Source organism: Oryctolagus cuniculus, chromosome 1, assembly GCF_051225735.1.
Source record: "Oryctolagus cuniculus isolate XC-2025 breed Fujian yellow rabbit chromosome 1, ASM5122573v1, whole genome shotgun sequence".
Classification (NCBI taxonomy): domain Eukaryota; kingdom Metazoa; phylum Chordata; class Mammalia; order Lagomorpha; family Leporidae; genus Oryctolagus; species Oryctolagus cuniculus.
In genome coordinates, this window is record NC_142867.1 from 119,041,841 (window position 1) to 119,066,130 (window position 24,290).

A 24,290-nucleotide genomic window follows, 5' to 3' on the forward strand; every position below is an offset into this window, starting at 1 on the left:
TGGCCATGTGGCCATTTGAGGAGTGAATCAGCGAATGGGAGATCTCTCTGTCTCTCCCTCTCTCTCTATAATTCTGCCTTTTAAATAGATAAATAAAAATCTCTTAAAAATAATAGAAATCAATTGGCCATAATAGGAGAGTTTATTTGGACTCTTAATTTTATTCCACTGATGTATATGTTTATCTTTTTTTAAAAGAGGATTTATTTTATTTATTTGAAAGACAGTTACAGAGAGAAAGGGAGAGACAGAGATATCTTCCATCAACTGATTCACTCCGCAAATGGCCACAATGACTGGAGTTGGGCTACGCTGAAGCCTGGAACCAGGAGCTTCTTCTGGGTCTCCTACATGGGTGCAGGGACCCAAGTGTTGGTCTTTCCCTCTGCTGCTTTCCCAGGTGTTTTATCAGGGAGCTTGAACCTGCACCTATATGGGATGCCAGCATAGCAGGCATTGGCTTTACCCTCTAAGCCACAGTGCCGGCCCCTTGTATATTTATCTTTATGTTAGTACTACGAAATTATGATCACTTATAGATTTGTGGTAGGTTTCCAAACTCAGCTGTGAGTTTTCCAGTGTTTTCCCCCACCCCCAAGATTGCGTCGGCTCTTTTGGATCCCTCACATTTATGTACATCATCAGAACAGCTTGTCAGTTTCTACGAAGAGCCATCCAGGGTTTGTAAAGTTAATACAGGGAGGCCCGCGCTGCGGCTCACTAGGCTAATCCTCTGCCTAGTGGCGCTGGTACACCGGGTTCTAGTCCCGGTTGGGGTGCCGGATTCTGTCCCAGTTGCCCCTCTTCCAGGCCAGCTCTCTGCTGTGGCCTGGGAGTGCAGTGGAGGATGGCCCAAGTCCTTGGGCCCTGCACCCCCTGGGAGACCAGGAAAAGCACCTGGCTCTTGCCATCGGATCAGCGTGGTGCGCGGGCCGCAGCGCGCAGGCCGCGGCGGCCATTGGAGGGTGAACCAACAGCAAAAGGAAGACCTTTCTCTCTGTCTCTCTCTCACTGTCCACTCTGCCTATTAATAATAAAAAAAAAGTTAATACAGGAAATCTCTAGATCAACTGGTGAAATTCTGATGTATTAACAAAATTCAGTGTTCCAAGCCATGAATACAGAACATCATTTTAATTATTTAGGTTTTTAAAAATTCCAACAACATTCTGTAGTTGTCTGTGTACAAGTCTTGGACTTTTTTTTGTTAAATTTATTCCTGCCTTTTTTTGATTCTATTGTAAAAAGAACTTTTTTCTTTTTTTTTAAAGATTTATTTTATTTATTTGAAAGACAGAGTTACAGAGAGAGGTAGAGGCAGAGAGAGAGGTTTCCATCTGCTGGTTCACTCCCCAGACGGCCACAACAGCCACGGCTGAGCCGATTTGAAGCCAGGAACCAGGAGCTCCTTCCCAGTCTCCTATGTGGGTGCAGGGCTCAAGGACTTGGGCCATCTTCTACTGCCTTCCCAGACCACAGCAGAGAGCTGGATCGGAATTGGAGCAGCTGGGACTAGAACTGGCGCCCATATGAGATGCCGGTGCCGCAGGTGGAGGATTAACCTACTGCGCCACAGTGCCGGTCCCAGAAGAACTTTTTTTCTTATTTCATTTTTGGGTTATAACTTTTAGTGTATTTCAATGCAATTAATATTTGTACATTGAGCTTGTATCCTGCAAACCTGCTGAACTTACTTATTTTTAAGAGTTTTCTGTGCATTGCTTAAGATTTTCCATATGCCTTGTCAGCTAGAATAGACAATTTTACTTCTTTCTGTTCAATCTGGATGTTTCCAGTTCTTTCTCCTGCCCATTGCCCTGGCTACAACCTTCGGTACAATGTTGAAAAGAAGTAGTAGGGGGGATGGGGCATGTCTAGGTCTTGCTCTTGAACACATGGTTGGCGATTTTGGTCTTCCACCATTACATCGGATGTCAGCAGCAGATTTTTATCAGCTGAAGCCCTTTTTGATCTTTTCTTGAACCGCTCAGGCTCAGTTAATGACCATGCTGCTCGTTCATTTGAGGATAACTATACGACTTGTTCTGTCACGTGTCCCTTCTGCCTAGCTGCCCACCAGAAGGTACTGTTCTCTCCCATCCTAGAATGTACTCAAATGAGCCATTTCACCCTTGGCTTCCTCAGTATTTCTTCTTTGCTTCTTTGCCACGGGTAATTAGGGTTAAAGAGAAGGATGTGGTGTTCTGGCCACTTGTGGGGCCTCCAAGTCTTGAATCTCCCCTGGAGAAACTGATCCTAAGCACACCTGATCCAGGGACCCCTGAATTCTCTCCACAAAGATTTTGCCTTTAAAGCCTCACACGGAAAGACAGGAGCATTTGGCACAGCGAGTGGTTCAGGATGCCCACGGCCCACGGCAGTGCTTAGCTTGTGTCCCAGATGCTCCACTTCCAATCCAGCTTCCTGCTGATGTGCCCTCTGAGGGGCAGAAGATGGTGGATCAAATCCTTGGGTCTATGCCACCCATGGGAGACCCTGTTCTGGGCCTTGGCCTGGTCCAGGCCTGGCTACTACTGCATTTGGGGAGCAAACCAGATGATGAAATAGCCCTCTGCACCTCTGATTGTCTCTCTGCCTTTCAAATTCAGAATCACTCCTCCCTCCAATGAGCTAGGCTGGTCTACTTGATGAAGCCTTCCCAAGTCAAGGCTGATCTTAGGATCTCAGGAGAGTTCTCATTCTTGCAGGCATTTCTGTCCCTGTGTTCTCCAGTCAGCTTGGAAACCGTGTCCAGTGGGTAGCTGACAGTTGTTCTCTGAGTCCTCTCATTTGCACCCTGAAGAACTCAGATGCCATCCTCGCTCCATTTCTTTCTTGCTTCTTTTTCTATATCCTCTTCCCCTTCATTGTTATCCACTTCTTCCCAGTGAGAAGGCAGACCTGGGATGCTGGACACACAACTGCCTTAGACCAGGGAACAATTCAGGGAACATGTGTCGCTCCCCCTCTTCGTGGAGGAACGACACAGGACCCTGCGCTGTTCTTTTGTCTGCTCGGCCTTTCCTGGGTTTGCTGCTGGTTCTTCCCGGGTTGGCTACCATCCCTTCCACCTCCGTGGAAGGGCGGTTCCCCCTGCCACTTTCCCCACTTCCGCGGGGGAGTGGCACACCGCCGGCCGGCTCTCTCGGGGGCTGCACAGGTGTTCCTTCAGATAGATGTTCCTGGTGCATGTTGTCTCTCTCCTCCTTTATAGTCCTCTTCCACCAATCCCAACTCTGCTACCCACATGCTGAGTATGCTGCTCTCCTCCAATCAGGAGCAGGTCCTACAGTTTATTGGTTGAACTGTAGGCAGCTGTGTAGAAGCTGTTTCCTCCTCTCCCAGCGCCATATTGTGGGAGAGCAGATGCATAGAATAAGTCTTAATTCCAGTAACTTAGTCTGGTCCGAGTTGCTCCCAGTTGCTCCCCACAAACATGTCTCTCATATTTGATGCACGTGGATTTTATTGAGAAAACAGGAAGCAGGGATGTGTAAGGAAAAGGGAAAGGGACTGAGTGGGTCCATTGCTCTCCATAGAGATAATTTGTGCAAGGGCCCCACCATCGAAGGATGCACAGCCAGAGAACAGAATGACTACTGCCAATGTTCCCTACCTGCTACACCCATAGAGCAGGAACTGAGAGGGAGCTGAAGCCGTTGCTAAAACTCATTGCAGAAGTCTTTATCTTGGCAGCATCTGGTGTTTGAAACAATGCTCTTCTTGTGAAGGTCAAGAGGCCTGCAGTTCTTCTGACACCCCATTATGGCCACATCTTCATTTCCTAGTGTTAGAGCAAGATCAATAAGGTCAGTTCACATCCTAGTGCCTCTGTGTTTCCTTTCTCACAGACTCTCCCGCAGGCACCTGAGGAAAGAGGTCCTCCAAGGTCTGTGCATTAGCTCTCCTCCTCCCATGGCCCTGGCCTCCTGGGACTTGTTGCTTTCTACAGTTGTTGAGTGGTGGTTTGGCGGGAGCCATGCCTCAGACTGCTGAGAAAGGACCGAAACATCCCCAGACACACTCTGGTTCTGGAAGGCTGGAAACCTAGCCCCTGACTTACTGTGGTAGTCTTCCTTTATTATGTCCAGTCTCACACAGGATTCATTTTCTTTCAGAGTGCAGCTTCCCTTCCCCTGAATACAAGAGTTGTGGTAATAAAACGCGCATACTCTGCATTCTGTGGCCACAGACCCTGGAGAGAGAACAGAGGGGAGACAGAGAATGAGGTGACATTCTACCTGAAAATCTCCCTCTGTCCATATGCTGAGGCTGTCCCTGACCAGTGGTCAGTGCAGAGGAGGATGGCAGGAGGCAGGCTGGCCATGGCAGGCTTGTTTTTCCTGGAGGGTTAGGAGAAGCAGTGGTGGACTTCTAGACTACAGAGACCTGGTGGTCTTGGGCCAGGATTGGGCTGCAAGCATAGTGGTCCTGTTCAGATTTCTTCTGGAGAACTGGACATGGGCAGCCTTCGACCCAGGATTCAGATCTTACCCAGTCCCATTCTCCATTTGAAAGTTTTCTTTGGACCCAGAAGGAGGCCAGTGGAAGTGACTGTCTGTTCCGTGAATTTACAATCAATGTGTAACATTTTAAACTCATCTATCAACTGTATTTATTTTTTTAAAGATTTATTTATTTATTTGAAATGCAGAGTTACAGAGAGAGAGAGAGATATTTCATCCACTGGTTCACTCCTTAAATGGCTGCAATGGCCGGAGCTGGGCTGATCTGAAGTCAGGAGCTGGGAGCTTGTTGCCGGTCTCCCACGCAAGTGTAGGGGCCCAAGGACTTGGGCAAGAGCACTTAGACATAGCTATTAACTTATGAGACATATGAATATCCTCCACTTAATACATTAGAAGAAAGTAAGTCCTTGAGAACAAGTTTTATCATTAATTAAGGGAGCATCTAAGAAAACAAGCAATAGAGTTGGACACTTAGGCATAACTAAAACTTATGAAACATAAATCCCATCTTTTCCTTTATTTCTTTTTTTGACAAGCAGAGTTAGAGAGAGAGAGAGAGAGAGAGAGAAAGAGAAAGGTCTTCCTTTTCTGTTGGTCACCCACCAAATGGCTGCTACGGCCGGCGCGCTGCACCGATCGAAGTCAGGAGCCAAGTGCTTCCTCCTGGTCTATTATGAGGGTGCAGGGACCCAAGCACTTGGGCCATCCTCCACTGCCCTCCCGGGCCACAGCAGAGAGCTGGACTGGAAGGGGAGCAACTGCGACAGAATTCGGCGCCCCAACCGGGACTAGAACCTGGGGTGCTGGCACCGCAGGTGGAGGATTAGCCAAGTGAGCCGCGGTGCTGGCCTTCCTTTATTTCTTGACAAAGAGTATTTTCTTCTATATTAGTAGATAATATTCATACAAAATAATTAACTAAATATCTTGGGAATTCCATGAATTATAAGATGGAAATGTGCATTACAACCACACAGAGATAATGTTATCTCCACTGTTAGATGGTGAGGAAACAAGGTCTAGACTGTGGCTCTGCCAGGACACCTGTCTTGGTTTGCAAAGGCCGCCATAGCTACAAACCACAGACCTGAGGCTTAAACAACAGGACTTTATATTCTTACAGTGTTAGGAGTCCAGGATCAAGATGCTGTATGTTTTGGCTTCTCTTGAGGTCTCTCTTTTTGTCTGACAGGAGACTGTCAGCTGTGTTCTCTGGGTTTCCCCTGCGTTCATGCATCCCTGGGGTCTCTGTGTGTCTACATTTCTTCTTCTTATAAAGGTGCTGCTAAGTGAGATTAGGGCCACTCCAAGGGGCTTTTTTATTTTATTTTATTTTATATATCTAACTATCTATTTTTATTTAGAAAGCTTTTATTTAATAAATACAAATTTCATAGGTACAGCTTTAGGACTATAGTAGCTCTTCCCCCCATACCTGTCCTCCCACCCCCACTCCCGTCCCACCTCCCTCCCCCTCTCCCGTCCCATTTTTCATTAAGATTGATTTTTAATTATCTTTAGATACAGAAGAACAACTCTATACTAAGTAAAAATTTCAACAGTTTGCACCCACACAGACACACTAGGTATAAAGCACTGTTTGAATATTGGTTTTACCATTATTCTCAAGGCACACCTCATTAAGGACAGAGGTCCTACATGGGGAGTAAGTGCACAGTGACTCCTGTTGTTGATTTAACAAATGACACTCTTATTTATGACGTCAGTGATCACCCGAGGCTCTTGTCATGAGCTGCCAAGGCTATGGAAGCCTCTTGAGTCCACAAACTCTGTCAGTATTTAGATAGGGCTTTAAGCAAAGAGGAAGTTTTCTCCTCCCTTTAGAGAAAGGTATCTCCTTCTTCGACAAAGTGGCTCATTTTAATCATGCCTCAAAGGCTGTTTCCTGAAAGCACTCACATTCTGAGGTACTGGTGGTTAGGATTTCAACATATAAATTTGGGGGGGGGGACATAACTGTAATAATGTATTTGTGTGAAAAGTGAGGGTACACAAACTTATATGGCTATAAAATATTCTTTGAAGGATACACAAAAACCGTGAAGTACTGATGGCTTCCAAAGAGGAGGGATTAGGATAAGACTGATACTGGCTCTTATGCTATGCTGCACAGTTTAACTTTTGTCCATGTTTACGTATTATTTATTTCACCTGTTTAAAATAGATAAATGGGTAAAAGGAAATATATATTCAGATGTTTATTTTTAACATGTTTCTGCCCACAAAAATTTGGGAACCATCTAAACATCCAGTGCTGAGTGAAATGTGAAATCAATTTTGGCCCAGCTATTTAATGAAACACCAGACAACTTTAAACAGTGATTACCATTCTGTTCAAAGCTCTTTAAAAATGATACAGAAACTAACTGGTTTTTGTACTTTGATTATGGGAACCAATTCATCAGTTTTGACTGTTCCTGAACTTGCTGAAGACAAGTCACATTTCTGAACTTCCTTGAGGGGAAAGGCACAGGAGAAAAATGGACGAAACACAGGGAATCTAGAGAAGCAGAATCCAGGGAACATAAGCAAAATGGACAGAAAAATAGGGAAGAAAAGGTATAGAAAGGAAACGGAGATGGATGGAGGGCAGGAAGGAATTAGAGGAGGAAGTGGTAGAAAAGGCAGAGGAGAGGCCGCTGAATGCCTGATTGAAACCCAAGGTCCAGTGACAGGCAGGCCTGGCTCCACTTCAGCTCCGGGATCTATTTGGCAAATTCAATATTTCCTGAACCATCATTTATCCCATCTGTGAATCTCACACAGTTGCAGTGAATATTCATTCATTCATTCCACAGAGAGTGAGTGGTTATTTTAACTGCTGGGGATTCGGCAGTGAAAAAATGACCCTTCAGAGGGGCAGGTGTGTGACTGTTAAACTGTTGCTTGGGGCACCTGCTCCCCATACTGCAGCGTCTAGTTCAAGCTCTGGCTCCTGAGATTCTGACTCAGCTTCCTGCTAATGTGCATCCTGGAGACAGAAGGTGAGGCTCAGGTCGTCAGGTCTGCCACACACGAGGATGGCCCAGATGGAGTCCCGGACTCCTGGCTTCAGCATGGCCCAGTCATGGCTATTGCCAACATTCTGGGAGTGAACCAGTGGATGGAAGATTTCTCTCTCTCTCTTTCTCTCCCCCTCCCCCTCCTTCTCCCTCCCTCCATTTCTTTATTTTAAAGATTTATTTATTTTAAAGTTAGAGTTACACACAGAGAGAAGGAGAGGCAGAGAGAGAGAGAGAGAGAGAGAGAGAGAGAGAGAGATCCTCCATCCACTGGTTCACTCCGCAGTTGGCTGCAATGGCCGGAGCTGTGCCGATCCGAAACCAAGAGCCAGGAGCTTCTTCCAGGTCTCCCACATGGGTGCAGGGGCTCAAAGACTTGGGCCATCCTCTACTGCCTTCTCAGGCCATAGCAGAGAGCTGGATCAGAAGTGGAGCAGCCAGGACTCAAACGGTGCCCATATGGGATGCCAGTACTGCAGGCACAGTGCCTTTACAATGCCGGCACAGTAACTTTACCCACTATGCCACAGCGATAGCCCCTCCTATATTTCTATCTCTATCTCTGATTTGAAATAAAATGAAAGCAAAAAAATCAGAAAACCCAAATAAGCAAACAAAAAATAAGAACAAATCAAAACATAAACTTCGCCTTTTTTAAACTTTTTTTTGTACTTTTTTTTTTAACTTTTATTTCATGAATATAGATTTCCAAAGTACAGCTTATGGACTACATTGGCTCCCCCCCCCACCACCGATGACTTCCCTCCCACCCGCAACCCTCCCCTTTCCCGCTCTCTCTTCCCTTCCATTCATATCAAGATTCATTTTCAATTTTCTATACAGAAGATCAGTTTAGTATACATTAAGTAAAGATTTCAACAGTTTGCACCCACATAGAAACACAAAATAAAAAATACTGTCTGAGTACTCGTTATAGCATTAAATCTCAATGTACAGCACATTAAGGACGGAGATCCTACATGAGGAGTAAGTGCACAGTGACTCCTGTTGTTGACTTTACAAATTGACACTCTTGTTTATGGCATCAGTAATCTCCCTATGCTCCAGTCGTGAGTTTCCAAGGCTATGGAAGCCTTTTGAGTTCTCCAACTCTTATTTTTTTTTTTTTTGCCAGAGTGTGTTGGCATTCCATGCCTGAAATACTCTCATGGGCTTTTCAGCCAGATCCAAATGCCCTAAGGGCTGATTCTGAGGCCAGAGTGCTGTTTAGGACATCCACCATTCTATGAGTCTGCTGTGTATCCCGCTTCCCATGTTGGATCGTTCTCTCCCTTTTTTATTCTATCAGTTAGTATTTTCAGACACTAGTCTTGTTTATGTGATCCCTTTGACTCTTAATCCTATCATTAGGATCAATTATGAACTGAAATTGATCACTTGGACTAGTGAGATGGCATTGGTACATGCCACCTTGATGGGATTGAATTGGAATCCCCTGGCACGTTTCTAGCTCTACCATTAGGGGTAAATCTGACTGAGCATATCCCAAACTGTACATATCCTTCCTCTCTTATTCCCACTCTTATATTTAACAGGAATCACTTTTCAGTTAAATTTCAACACCTAAGAATAATTGTGTGTTAATTACAGAGTTCAACCAATAGTATCAAGAAGAACAAAAAAATACTAAAAGGGATAAAATATTAAGTTGTTCAACAGTCAGGACAAGGGCTGATCAAGTCACTGATTCTCATAGTGTCCATTTCACTTCAACAGGTTTCCTTTTTGGTGCTCAGTTAGTTGTCACCAATCAGGGAGAACATATGATATTTGTCCCTTAGGGACTGGCTTATTTCAATCAGCATGATGTATTCCAGATTCCTCCATCTTGTTACAAATGACCAGATTTCATTTTTTTTACTGCTGTATAGTATTCTACAGAGTACATGTCCCATAATTTCTTTATCCAGTCTACTGTTGATGGACATTTAGGTTGATTCCAGGTCTTAGCTATTGTGAATTGAACTGCAATAAACATTAGGGTGCAGACCTCTTTTTTGTTTGCCAATTTAATTACCTTTGGGTAAATTCCAAGGAGTGGGATGGCTGGGTTGTATGGTAGGGTTATATTCAGGTTTCTGAGGAATCTCCAGACTGACTTCCATAGTGGCTTGACCAGTTTGCATTCCCACCAGCAGTGGGTTAGTGTCCCTTTTTCCTCACATCCTCTCCAGCATCTATTGTTGGTAGATTTCTGAATGTGAGCCATTCTAACTGGGGTGAGGTGAAATCTCATTGTGGTTTTGATTTACATTTCCCTGATTGCTAGTGATCTTGAACATTTTTTCATGTGTCTGTTGCCTATTTGGATTTCCTCTCTTGAAAAATGTCTATTGAGGTCCTTGGCCCATCTCTTAAGTGGGTTGTTTATTTTGTTGTTGTGGAGTTTCTTGATCTCTTTGTAGATTCTGGTTATTAATCTTTTATCTGTTGCATAGTTTGCAAATATTTTTTCCCATTCTCTGGGTTGCCTCTTCACTTTCCTGACTGTTTCTTTTGCAGTACAGAAACTTCTCAAATTGATGCAATTCCAAATGTTAATTTTGGCTTTGACTGCCTGTGCTTCCAGGGTCTTTTACAAGAAGTCTTTGTCTGTACCTATATCTTGCAGGGGTTCTCCAATGTTCTCTAATAATTTGATGGTGTAGGGTCGTAGATTTAGGTCTTTAATCCATGTTGAATGGATTTTTGTGAAAGGTAGGGTCTTGCTTCATGCTTCTACACATGGAAATCCAGTTTTCCCAGCACCATTTATTGAATAGACTGTCCTTGCTCCAGGAATTGGTTTTGGATCCTTGATCAAATATAAGTTGAGGCCAGCGCCGCAGCTCACTAGGCTAATCCTCCGCCTTGGGGTGCCGACACACCAGGTTCTAGTCCCGGTCAGGGCGCCGGATTCTGTCCCGGTTGCCCCTCTTTCAGTCCAGCTCTCTGCTGTGGCCCGGAAGTGCAGTGGAGGATGACCCAAGTGCTTGGGCCCTGCACCCCATGGGAGACCAGGATAAGTACCTGGCTCCTGCCATCAGATCAGCATGGTGCGCCGGCTGCAGCACACCAGCCGCGGCGGCCATTGTAGGGTGAACCAACGGCAAAGGAAGACCTTTCTCTCTGTCTCTCTCTCTCACTGTCCACTCTGCCTGTCAAAAAAAAAAAAAAAAAAAGAAAGAAAAAAGAAAAAAAGAAAAAAATAAGTTGGCTGTAGATGCTTGGGTTGACTTCTGGTGTTTCTGTTCTGTTCCATTGGTCTATCCATCTGTTTCTGTACCAGTACCATGCTGTTTTGATTTCAGCTGCCCTGCTGCCCTGTAGTATGTCCTGAAATCTGGTATTGTGATGCCTCCAGCTTTGTTTTTGTTGTACATGATTGCTTTAGCTATTTGAGGTCTCCTGAGTCCCCATATGAATTTCAGCATCATTTTTTCTAGATCTGAGAAGAATGTCTTTGGTATTTTGATTGGTATTGCATTCAATCTATAAATTGCTTTTGGGAGAATGGACATTTTGATGATGTTGATTCTTCCAATCCATGAGCATGGAAGATTTTTCCATTTTCTGGTATCCTCTTCTATTTCTTTCTTTAAGATTTGTAATTCTCATCATAGAGATCTTTAACGTCCTTGGTTAAGTTTATTCCAAGGTATTTGATTGTTTTTGTGGATATTTTGAATGGGATTGATCTTAGCAGTTCTTTCTCAGTCGTGGCACTGCCTGTGTATACAAAGGCTGTTGATTTTTGTGCATTGATTTTATATCTTGCCACTTTGCCGAACTCTTCTATGAGTTCCAATAGTCTCTTAGTAAAGTTCTTTGGGTCCCCTAAATAAAGAATCATATCATCTGCAAAGAGGGATAGTTTGAGTTCTTCCTTCCCAATTTGTATCCCTTTAATTTCTTTTTTTTGCCTAATAGCTCTGGCTAGAACTTCCAGAAATATATTGAATAGCAGTGGTGAGAGTGGGCATCCCTGTCTGGTACCAGATCTCAGTGGAAATGCTTCCAACTTTTCCCCATTCAGTAGGATGCTGGCCAAGGGTTTTTCTTTTTTTTTAATATTTTTTTTTATTCTTTTTTTTTTTTTTTGACAGGCAGAGTGGACAGTGAGAGAGAGAGACAGAGAGAAAGGTCTTCCTTTGCCGTTGGTTCACCCTCCAATGGCCGCCGCTGCAGCCGGCGCACCGCGCTGATCCGATGGCAGGAGCCAGGATCCTGGTGCTTTTCCTGGTCTCCCATGGGGTGCAGGGCCCAAGCACCTGGGCCATCCTCCACTGCACTCCCTGGCCATAGCAGAGAGCTGGCCTGGAAGAGGGGCAACCGGGACAGAATCCGGCGCCCCAACCGGGACTAGAACCCGGTGTGCCGGCGCCGCAAGGTGGAGGATTAGCCTATTGAGCCACGGCGCCGGCTGGCCATGGGTTTTTCATAAATTGCTTTGATTATATTGAGGAATGTTCCTTCTATACTTAATTTGCTTAGAGTTTTCATCATGAAAGTGTGTTGAATTTTATTGAATGCTTTCTCTGCATCTTAAGATAATAGTATGTTTTTTTTCTGCAGTCTGTTAATGTGGTGAATCACATTGATTGATTTGCAAACACTGAACGACCCCTGCATACCAGGGATAAATCCCACTTGGTCTGGGTGGATGATTTTTCTGATGTGTTGTTGCAATCTATTGGCCAGAATTGTACTGAGGATTTTTGAGTCTATGTTCATCAGGGATATTGGTCTGTAATTTTCTTTTAATGCTGCATCTTTCTCCAGCTTAGGGATTAAAGTGATGCTGGCTTCATAGAAAGAATTTGGGAGGATTCCCTCTTCTTCGATTGTTCTGAATAGTTTGAGAAGAATTGGAGTTAGTTCTTCTTTAAATGTCTGGTAGAATTCAGCAGTGAATCCATCTGGTCCTGGGCTTTTCTTTGTTGGGAGGGCCTTTATTACTGTTTTAATTTCTGTCTCAGTTATGGGTCTGTTTAGGTTTTCTATGTCTTCATGGTTCAATTTAGGTAGATTGCATGTGTCCAGAAATCTATCCATTTCTGATAGATTTCCCTGTTTGCTGGCATGCAAGTCCTTGTAGTAATTTCTGATGATTCTTTTTATTTCTGTAGTGTCTGTTGTTTCATTTCCTTTTTCATCTCTGATTTTATTGATTTGGGTCTTTTCTTTTTTTAGTTAGTTGGGCCAATGGGGTGTCAATTTTGTTTATTTTTTCAAAAAACCAACTCCTCGTTTGGCTAATTTTTTGTAATGTTTTTTTTTTTTGATTCAATCCTGTTGATTTCTTCTCTGATTTTAATTATTTCTCTTCTCCTACTAGATTTGGGTCTGGTTTGCTGCAGTTTTTCTAGATCCTTGAGATGTGTTGAAAGCTCATCTATTTGGTGCCTTTCCAATTTCTTGATGTAGGCACCTATTGATATAAACTTTCCTCTTAACACTGCTTTTGCTGCATCCCATAAGTTTTGGTATGTTGTGCTGTTATCCTCATTTACTTCCAGAAAGTTTTTGATTTTTCTTTTGATTTCTTCTATGACCCAGTGTTCATTCAGGAGTATGTTGTTCAGTCTCCATGTGTTTGCATACTTAATAGGGTTTCCTGAGTTGCTAATTTCCAGCTTAATTCCGCTGTGGTCTGAGAAGCTGCATGGTATGATTCTAATTCTTTTGAATTTGCTGAGACTTGCTTTATGGCCTAGTATGTGGTCAATCCTGGAGAAGGTTCCATGCACTGCTAATAAGAATGTAAATTGTTTAAATGTAGGATTCAAAGTTCTGCAGATATCTGTTAGATCCATCTGGGCAATAGTGTTGATGAAATATCCTGTTTCCTTGTTGATCTTATGTCCTGCTGATCTGTCTATTTCTGAGAGTGGAGTACTGAATTCCCCCAGCACTCTTATTAGAATCTAAGTCTTCCTTTAAGTCTCTTAACATATTTTTTAAATAAACCGGTGCCCTGTAATTAGGTGCATATGCATTCATAATAGTTACATCTTCCTGTTGAATTGAACCCTTAATCATTATATAGTGCCCCTCTTTGTCTCTCTTAACAGTTTTTGTGTTAAAGTTTATTTTCTCTAATATTAATATGGCTACACCTGTTTTTTGGTTTCTGTTGGCATGGAATATCTTTTTCCAACCTTTCACTTTCAGTCTGCACGCATCTTTGTTGGAAAGATGTATTTATTGTAGGCAGCAAATAGATGGGTTTTGTTCCTTAATCCATTCAGCCAGTCTGTGTCTTTTAACTGTAGAGTTGAGTCCATTAATGTTCAATGTGACTATTGATAAGTAGTAACTTTGCCCTGCCATTTTCCCAAAGGTATTTTCTAGTATATGCTTTGAACTTCCTGTGATCTTTTACTGTGAGGTTTTCTTCCTTTACCTTCTTTCATATTGATGTCTGTATGTCTATTTTTCTGTGTGTAGCACATCTTTAAGCATTTTTTGCAGGGCTGGATGAGTGGCGACAAATTCTTTCAATTTCTGTTTGCTATGAAAGGTCTTTATTTCACCTTCATTCACAAATGAGAGCTTTGCAGGATATAATATTCTGGGCTGGCAGTTTTTCTCTCTTAGTACCTGGGCTATGTCTCGCCATTCCCTTCTAGCTTGTAGGGTTTATGATGAGAAGTCAGCTGTGAGTCTAATTGGAGATCCTCTGAGAGTAATCTGACATTTCTCTCTTGCACATTTTGGAATCTTTTCTTTATGTTTGACTGTGGTGAGTTTAACTACAACGTGTTGTGGTGAGGATCTCTTTTGGTCATGTTTCCTAGGGGTTCTATGAGCTTCCTGTACTAGGATGTCTCTGTCCTTCTCCAAACCCGGGAAATTTTCTGCTAGTATCTCACTAAAAAGACCTTTTAATCCTTTCTCCCTCTCTATGCTTCAGGAACTCCTAGAACTTGGGTTTTTTAACAGTATCCTGTAGATTCTCAACAATATTTTTTAGATTTCTAATTTCCTCTTCTTTTCTTTGGTTTGACTGTATACTTTCCTGTGCTCTGTCTTCTAAGTCCAATATTCTCTCTTCTGTTTCACTGACTCTGTTTTTAAGGCTCTCTAATGTGTTTTTCATTTGATTTATTGAATTCTTCATTTCATTATGATTTGTCTTCACTATCACAGTTTCATGTTCTACTAGTTGCTTCATTTCATTTTGATTCCTCCTTAATATTTCATTTTCGTGAGAGAGATTTTTTATCCTGTCCAGTAAGTATTTCTGTAGTTCAAGAATTTTTTTTGAGAACTTCTTAATATTCTTACCCAGTTTTTGAGATCCATTTCTTTCATTTCTTCTATCTCATCATCTTCATAATCTTGAATTGCGGTGTCTTGTTCATTTGGGGGCATCATAGTGTCTTCCTTGTTCTTGTTTCCTCAGTTTCTGCATTTGTTGCTTGGCATTGTGGAGATATTCTTTGGTTTCTTCACTGTGGTGTTTTTTCTCATTATACTATGACTCTAGATTAAGTGGACTGTCTGCTTTTGATGGATCCTTAGAGTCCGTGATGGATGTGGCCAGAGAGCTCTGTTTGGTTCTTCAGGGTTAAGGGTGTGCCAAAGGCGACTCACCCAGGTTGTTTCTCTCTCTCTCTCTTTCTCTCTCTCTTTAAACTCAGAAGGGAAGTAATTCCGCACAGCTGAGCGGAATTGAGGGTAGTCAATGTATGAAATCTGGCCCCTGTGTGTATAATATTCATCTGCTCTTCCCCAAGTACCACACAAAGGGTCTATGCAGCCCTCAGTGTGGTCTCAAATTTCTCTGGGGTCTCCTGCTGGGTTGCCAAGGTTACTAACTTTGTATACTCCATGAGTTCTCTCCCACACCCTCAGATTTTCACAGTCTCAGTTCATTAGCTGCATACCTTCACTAGGTCCTAACCTCCTGTTATTTCTCCCCATCAGAGTCAGGTTTTTCTGCTTGGCTGATGGCCAAGTAACTCCACTTTTATTAAATTATTTTTTCTTGGACTATCAGTGTGTTCCCTCACTATTCTGCCATCTTGGCTCTGCCCCAACTTTGCCTTTAAGTTGTGGATTACAGAAAGAGAAAAACAACAAATATTTTAATAACTGAAATGAGCTTTCAGATAAAAGTAAATGACGAGGAGGGATATGGAATGCTGGAAAAGGACGTGGAATTGCAAAGTTTCAAAACTTCCATGAGAAGTAGCATTTCTTTTTTTTTAAATTTTTTTGACAGGCAGAGTTAGACAGTGAAAGAGACAGAGAGAAAGGTCTTCCTTCCATTGGTTCACCCCCCAAATGGCCACCACGGCCGGCGCTCTGTGCTGCTCTGAAGCCAGTTTCCTCCTGGTCTCCCATGGGGTGCAGGGCCCAAACACTTGGGCCATCCTCCACTGCACTCCCGGGCCACAGCAGAGGGCTGGCCTGGAAGAGGGGCCACCGGGACAGAATCTGGTGCCCTAACCAGGACTAGAACCTGGTGTGCCGGCCCCGCAGGTGGAAGATTAGCCTAGTGAGCCGCAGTGCTGGCTGAGAAGTAGCATTTCAGTAAAGACTCTGAGATGGAGGAGGTGCAAGGCACATGGAGTTCTAAGAAAGCACAGTCACTTGTGAGGCAAGGTCTAGTGCTTATCACACTGTCTGATCCATAAAAATGCTCAGAAAAAGTGACACATGAGTCAAAGGAGGAGATTGCTCAAGAGCAGAACTCAGCTGTTAAATAGGCACTTGATGGGGCCAGTGGATTAAACCGTTGCCTTGGGATGCCTGTGTGCCATATTGAAACAGCTCTGGTTCCAACCCAGCTTCCTGCTAATGCACCTGGGAAAGCAGCAGATGATGGCCCAAAGTACTTGGGTCCCTGTCACCCATGTGGGAGACCCAAGTGGATTTCCTGGTTCCTGGTTTTGGCCTGACCCAGCCTTAGATGTTGCAGGCATTTAGAGAGTGAACCAGTAGATAGAAAATCTGTCTTTTCTTCTCTCTCTGTTCTATGCCTTTCAAATAAATAAATAAATCTTAGAAAAAATAGATACTTGGCTTTACATTTGTAGACAGCTTGACTGGCGGGATGGACAGAGAGAGCATTTTGTACTAACAAGCAAGATAGTTCTCTAGGTAGCTGAGACAACAAATGAGAGAAAGTTGAATGCAGCAGTTCTCTAAAAATAAATCAGTGTCAGTATTACTTCACAATGAAGGAATATCTAAGGGAATTGTGAACAAGGTACCTTGCAACTAAGAGACACAAGTTGTGTAAACAGCTTGATTGGCTAGAAGAACAGAGAGAGAAACACAAAATACAGGAGTGGACGCATCCTTGCCATAGGACAATAGGCCCCGCTCGTGGGTGATGCCACCGTGAGCCACCTAAGATCCACGGTCTTCTGACCTGAACTTTTAGATATGGAAGGAGGTGGGGAGTAGCCAAATAATCCAACTGCTGCCTCTTAACAATCCAACCTTCACCTCCCCTCCAATTACCAATCAGACGTAGAAGAGCCTATGAGAGCTAATGGTGGCTTGTTTCCTCTGTCCTTAACTTTAAGAGGTGGATGGGGATCTCCCAACTGGGGCCAAATACATCCCTTGGTTTTGCTAGGTTGTCATGGTTTTGGTCACTGATTCTGCCTCCTGCAGGTGGGAGTTTTATCCTGGTTTTCCACTTCCAATTAACCCTTGCACAGGAGAGTAGTTGCTTTGATGAGTTGTGAAAAGTAGCTTTTCACTGAGTCCTTTTACAAAGATCTGTAAGAAGTGTCCACATGGAGGCCGGGGCTGAATGAGACCTGTGTAGTATCTCTCCAAACCTTTCTGGATATGTACCTCCAGGCACTGTGTGCTGTGTGTTCACAGGGTAGTGAGATAATTTCCTTTGCTTTCAGGTAAGCTACAGTCTGGTTAGGCAGTCTGACACCAGCTATGCATTACGGTGTGGTATGTGAAGGCAGAAAGGTAAGAGTGGATTACTATTGAAGCCGAGATCAGGGCACCCGAGCACGGCCAGGGGTTCCTTGAGGTTTGTGTGAGATGATGCATGATTAAAATGTACATGGCTTGGGGCCAGTGCTGTGGCACAGCGGGTTAATGCCCTGGCCCGAAGCGCCAGCATCCCATATGGGCGCTGGTTCGAGACCCATCTGCTCCACTTCCAAGCCAGCTCTCTGCTGTGGCCTGGGAAAGCAGTAGATGGCCTGAGTCCCCGGGCCCCTGCACCCGCGTGGGAGACCCAGAAGAAGCTCCTGGCTCCTGGCTTCGGATCAGCGCAGCTCTAGCTGTTGCAGCCATCTGGGGGAGTGAACCAGCAGATGGAAGACCTCTCTCTCTCTCTGCCTCTCCTTCTCTCTGTGTAACTCTGACTTTCAAATAAATAAATAAATAAATCTTAAAAAAGTATGTGGATAAATACTGATGAATTTGGTGGGAACACAGCAGGCAGTGACTCTAGAGGGAGGACAGGGAGGAAAGTTGTGTTAGAATTTCTTGTAGTGACTACTTTTTTAATTTTAAAGGGAGAAGGGGCAGGAGAGGGAGAGGGAGAGAGAGAGAGAGAGATAGATAGAGAGAGAGAGAGAGAGATAGAGAGAGAGAGAGAGAGAGAGAGGAAGGAAGGGAGGGAGGGAGGGAGGGAGGAAGAGAGAGAGAGAGAGAGAGAGAGAGAGAGAGTTCTTATTCACTGTCTTACTCCCCAAATGTAGCAGCTGGGACAGGGCCAGGTGGAAGGTGGGAGCTGGGATAGCAATTTGGGTTTCTGGTGTGTGTGTGTGTGTGTGTGTGTGTGTGTGTGTGGACACACAGCACCACTGCGTCCCAGGGTCTACATTAGCAGGAAGCTGAAATCATAAGCTGGGGGCCCATATTGAGCCCAGGTGCTTCAGTATGGGACGCTGGCATCTTAACTAGCATCTTAACCTTTAAGGTCAAACACCTGTCTCTTGAGACCATTTCTGGCCCATCTCCATGGAGAGTTTGAGCTACAGCAGAGGGGGATGCCATGGGTGGGTGAATGAGACCCAGAGGGACAAGGAATTTCAGCACAAGCCCTAATTAGATAAGGGAACTAGTCCTTGGGTGCCTCAGCACTGGGTGGGCCCCTCACTCCTGCATTTGGCACTGTCCAGCATGTCTGGTTAGGTGGCATGCCTCCCTTGTATCTGATGGCAAGCTCAAGAGAATTGGCGGAGGCAGGGGAGTCACATTTGACCACTAGGCCAAAGGATCTGGCTCACTGAACAGAATCCCTGGGCTTGGGAGGTGGGAAAACACCCACGGCCTATGTCTAAAAGAAAGTTTTTGTTTATGGCCAGGAAGCAATCCAGCCCACAGCCTCCTTTCATCGTATGTGGCGGCAGTCTTTCCAAGGCTTCGTCCCCTCTTCCAACCACCCTCTCCTTTCTCCTCCCCTCCCCTTCCTGCTCCTCAGAAGAAATGGCCAAGTTGTCATTAGTGGATGAGCTACTAGGCTGGACTGGGTTAGGAGGTGAAGAGTCCAGGGCAGAGGGAGGCTGGGCATCAGGAACTGGGCTGATGTGATCAGCAGTGACCTTCTTGCTGTTGGTCTCTCCAGGCTGCTCAGGGGTTTAGGATCTGCTCAAGGGCTCTTTCTTGGAGTTATTGGCTTGAGACACAATGGAGATGGGTGCCCCTTAGTTTTAGGGATGATGGGACTACAGCAAGGGGCCAAGACTGGTTGTCCCATCATTTCCATATCACAGGACTCAAAGGCAGCATTCTGTTTGGAAAGGGGCACCCAAATATTGTTTAGAGTGGCATTTTAATGGCACTGCACGTGCTGGCTTTACCTGCTGCGCCACAGCACTGGCCCCTCCTCTCTGCTTTTTTTCTTCATTCTCTCCCCCCACCCCCACCATTCCTCTTTGCCCTTCTCTCTCTCGTTTAAAGCAGAAAACAGATATGGTATGAAAACAAAGATTATTTTGCTTATTTATTTATTTTAAAAAAATCTTTCCCCATTCTGATTAGTGTGTGCCAAGGCAAATATTCATAAGATTAAATGTATGTTCATGGACCTCAAAAATGAGAATGATAAAGGAAAGAAGTGAAACACAGCTGAATCTGGCTGACTGTGTGAGTCTGGTTATTTCTCTTTGCATCTATACAAAAACACCAACGCAAACAGAAACAGTAATTAAACTCAAATTCTTCCATTTACACGGGTCAATTTAGGTCAGATACTAACCAAGAAGATCAGAGATGAGCCAAAGATGATGAATGGAATTTTCATTGTTTTAAAATGACTTAGAATGTTTAAAATGACTAACTCTCCTGGTTAACAAATTCAAGCTTGGGCATTGTACACATTTATACATATATACATATGTATAATACATATATTTATACATATATACATTTATACATTTGTCCAAACCCAGAGAATGTACAAAGGCAAGAGTGAACCTAAAGTAAACAATGATGCACTCTTGTGGTTTCTCAGTTGTAACAAATGGATCACTGTGTACAGGATGTTGATGGTGAGGGAGGCTGTGCATTTGTGGGGGCAGAGGATGAATGGGGACTCTCTCTACTTTCCACTCACTTGTGCTGAAAACCCAAAATTTCTCTAAAAATTAAATCTATGAGAAATAACAGAACTTTGATCGTGACTCAAGTACTTGAGTCCCTGCCACCCACATGGGAGACTCGGATTGATTTCCAGCCTTCCACCTGGCTGATCCCAGCTATTGCAAGCATTTGGAGGGTGAAGTAGTGACGGAAGATCCTTCTCTGGGTGTCTGGCTCTGTCTTTCTTAAAATGACAATAAATAAATAATTTTTAAACATTAAAATAATCAATAACCCATAACCTATAAACTAGAGTTAATCAAACCAAATATTTTAGTTTCTATACTTCAGGTTTATTCTTATATACATAAATGTATAACCATGTGTATATGTTTGGGAAGAAAGGGTTTTCTGGAATGTGGTACTTTTGCCAAAACCCAGAAATCCCAGGGCCAACCTACTACAATTTTAATGTTGTATTTTGTTTTAAAAAAAAGTGCCCACATTTTATGGAAAGATAATGGAAATATACCCAGCTTTCAAGAGTTAATTCTTCCTTGGGTGGTCAAGGGTCAGGGTGTACATAGGACTGCAACTGCAGATAGCGCACTTCCCTAACCACCTCTCTCTACTTACAGACCATCACCCACAGCTCACAGACCACTGCACAGCCAGCACTCACCACCCAGCAGGCAGAACAGAGCCACTCCCAGCACCAGCAGCTTGTCCATGTCCTCAGGAAGGAGGTCCCGTCTGCAGGCTGCTGCTCTGAGTTCCAGCTTTGCTGGGGCTGTGGCTTTATGCTAGCGCTGGGTGGGGGCAGGGACCAGTTGTCTGCAGAATGGGTTCACTATCAGTGTCTTTGATAAACTCATGCTCTTTCCAACACCAATTCCCTCTGCAGGACTGTCACAGGCGCTTCTGAAATTTCTCTCTGGGAGAGCTCCTCACGGTAAACCTTTCAGCTGATGAAATTATTTTCTATTTTTGTTTGTTTAGAGTGATGGGAGAACCTGAAAAAATGGTCTTTGAAAGAAAAGCTGATGGCACCTAGGAGGAATCATATCCCAGTGAGATAGTGGGAACTTGGCACACCCAAAGCCTTGAGGTCCCTGAGCGCTTTCTTACCTACCTCCACCTCTGCTGCTCTCTCCAACCTCACTGTCCTCCTCGCCCCATCACTCTCTACTACAGGTAGAACTCAAGCCTCATGTATAACTTGGGGGAGTCCAGGATGCAGAACAAGGGCAAATCAAAGGATACCAGACAGAAAATCGCGCAAGTGGAAGTGGTGTGAATAGAGGAGGTGATGTAATTAAGTGCAGTGAGCCATCAGGAGAAGTATAGGGATTGGGGCCACGTGATGAGACAAATGAGGTGGACCTAAATCTGGCCCAAGAAAGAGCTGCTCTGTCAGAGGGCAGCACCTGCTAAATGGACACGCTTGGGGACCACGTGACGAGGCAGTGGAAGAGGATGCCTTGTCCGCTGCTGTCATGTGAGAACTTATGAAGAGCATCTGTCATGGAGAGTCTGCTCATCTGTCTTCGACTGTTTTGTGCTGCTATGGCAGACTGTCACATATTAGGTAACTTATAAGGAACAGGAATGTATTTGACTCACAGTTCTGAAGGCTGGGGATTCCAAGGTCAGGAGACCCACATTTGTCAAGGGCCAAGGTCCTTCATGATGCATCATCCCATGTGCAAGGAGGAAAGCCGAGAGAGCAAGAGGCTCCAAACTTGCTTTAAAAAAAAAATCTAATAATTTATCTTAATTATTTGTAGGAGAGGGAGAGGGAGAAGGAGAGGGAGAGAGAGATGGCATTCTGATCTGCTGGTTCACTCCCCAAATGCCCAAAATGGCTGGAAGTAGGTTAGGCCAAAGCCAGGAACTGAGAACTCAGTCCAGGTCTCCCAGATGGGGGAGAGACCCAACAATTTTGGCCACTACATGCTGTCTCCCAGGGTACACGTTAATAAGATTATAGAATCGAGAGAAGAGCTGGGGCTGAGACCCAGGCACTCCAATGTGGGATATGAGAATCCCAAGTGCCATCTGAACCATGCTTGTGTTAGCAAAACTATTCCCATGAAAATGGCAGGGATCCGTCCATGAGTGTGGAGTCCTCCTGCCCTAATCACCTATTGAAGGTCCTATCTCTCTCTTTTTTAAAGGTTTATTTTATTTATTTGAAAGTTACAGAGAGAAGTAGAGACAGAGAGAGAGGTCTTCCATCAGCTGGCTCATTCCCCAGATGGCCACATTGGCCAGAGTTGTGCTGATCTGAAGCCAGGAGCCAGGAGCTTCTTCCGGGTCTCCCATATGGGTGCAGGGGCCCAAGGACTTGGGCCATCTTCTACTGCTTTCCCAGGCCATAGCAGAGAGCTGGATCAGAAGTGAAGCAGCTGGGACTCTAACTGGCACCCATATGGGATGCTGGCACTTCTGGCCAGGGCTTTAATCTGCTGCACCACAGTGCCGGCCCCTGTCCTATCTCTTTCTCATATCATAGTAATCACCTGGAAGCCATCTGGATGTGGCGTGTTCTCCATTGAGGCCGTGGGATGAGGCACTGAATGTTCATGGTAGAACAGGAATGGGAGGAGAACTTGAGAAAGGAAATAGCTGGGACCGGGCCTTGATCATAGGCTGAGGCACAGAAGCCATGCTCCTTGTGTGGTGTTGGGGGAAAGGAGTAGAGATCTGATAAAGATAAGAGGGCTTTTTGAATGTGTGTGTGTGCATGGGGTAGGGTGGCATGGATGGCTGCTAGGATAAGCAGACATTTACAAAAGAGAAGAATGTCCCCATATTTAGATTTTTTTCTGCTTCTTTTACAGTTTTGTTTATGTTTAAATGGAATTTATTATTTTAAAATTGGTTTTATTTGAAAGACAAAGGGACAGAGAGATGGGGGAGGCACACACACACACACACACACACAGATCTTCCATCTGTTGGTTCACTCCTCAAATACGTGCAGCCATGGAGGCTGGGCCAGGCAAAAGCCAGCAGCCAGAAACTCCATCTCTTCCACATGGGTGTCTGGGTTCCAAGCCCTTGCGTCATTCATCATCTACTTTGTCCCAGGCACATTATCATGCAGCAAGACAGGAAGTGGAGGTGGAACTCTGGTTACCAGCACTCCCGTGTGGGATGTGGACCTCGTGAAGGGGCAGCTTAACCTGATGCACCACAACGCCTGCCTCATCAGTTCCATTTTTAAATGCCAATTTTCTGAAATGTTTTTGCAATAGTAATGTAGAATACACGTAGAACCAACGCTGTTGGGTCTCAAATCTGCAAAGAACCTTATGTACACTTTAAGGTTTTTCTGACAAGAACCTTGAGATTTAAGTGCTACTATTTTCTCTATTTCCTTGGTGAGACAACAGAGGAATTGAACTTAAATAACTTATTATGGGGGCCTCATTGCTAACAAATGCCATAACCAGGCTTGCAAGAGCACTTCTGTTGGCTTCCCGATCGTTAGCAACTGGCCAGGAAGCCAACAAAGGGTTCAACAAAGGAGACTGAGAAGACTCAGGTACACACCTTAAAGCTTTTTATTATGGCATCTAGAGGGAGAGACTACTCATCCAAACTCCTGTGAGCACAAGGCACTACGGACCAGGAGAGTCCTCTCGGGCACAAGGCGCTATGGACCAGGGAGAAAGGCTGAGCAACCTCTGCTTACAGAGTCTGAGGGTCCACTGATATACAGTTTTAAAAGGTCAGCCCTGCCCAAACGTCGCCCTCCCAGGTCCAGTAGCTATGGTGATGCGGTTTGTGGTTTGGCGATTTCCTCTTGCAGGGCAGCTTAGAGTGCAGCTTCTTCATCTTCATAATTCCCTGACATACTTCCCTAGTTAAATCTCAGCCTAGAGGCATCCCTGGAAAACCTGGTGGGGCTGGTGCAGGCCTGTAAGTTCTGAACACCCACTGTCTGGAGGTGCTTTAAGGGAGCAGTTTCCTCCACTGGGAGAGAGCTTACTAACTTAGTTTGAAATAGAGGCACGAATTAGGACTTACTGTTAGTCTCTTCCAAATTTAGGATTCTGGAGGGACACGTTTATGGATTGCAGATAAACTTAATGAATGGCATCCAGCCAGCTTCAAATTCCTCCTGGGCCTTTTAAGGAGAGAGAAGAGAGAGCAAAGAGAACTTCCATCCGCTGCGCTGCTATTGAATCTAGTACACTGATGTGGGGTATGGGTCTCTAAACCAGCAGCTTGATGGCTAGGTCAGATGCCCACCCCTCTCCTCTGCTTCTGAGTA

At 44.4% G+C, this 24,290-nt stretch overlaps 1 protein-coding gene across 1 annotated transcript; it reads right to left on the minus strand.

Annotated features, from left to right (window-relative positions):
- Window positions 1-3,432: 3,432 nt before the first annotated feature.
- On the minus strand, window positions 3,433-20,844 carry LOC149128584 (prostate and testis expressed protein 4-like). The gene is made up of 3 exons (XM_089304331.1): window positions 20,691-20,844; window positions 4,064-4,195; window positions 3,433-3,784 (listed from the first exon to the last, which is right to left on the minus strand). The coding sequence occupies exons 1-3, from the start codon at window positions 20,737-20,739 to the stop codon at window positions 3,663-3,665; spliced, it is 303 nt and encodes a 100-aa protein (XP_089160457.1). The 5' UTR covers window positions 20,740-20,844; the 3' UTR covers window positions 3,433-3,662.
- Between the last annotated feature and the right edge of the window lie 3,446 nt (window positions 20,845-24,290).

Bases quoted from the DNA above. Each gene is read 5' to 3' on its own strand.
- LOC149128584 (XM_089304331.1), bottom strand. From the start codon at position 20,739: ATGGACAAGCTGCTGGTGCTGGGAGTGGCTCTGTTCTGCCTGCTGGGT. The intron at 4,196-20,690 runs GTGAGTGCTGGC...TTCTCTCTCCAG, and splicing joins TCTGTTCTGCCTGCTGGGTG to GGTCTGTGGCCACAGAATGC. The intron at 3,785-4,063 runs GTAAGTCAGGGG...CTCTAACACTAG, and splicing joins AATAAAGGAAGACTACCACA to GAAATGAAGATGTGGCCATA.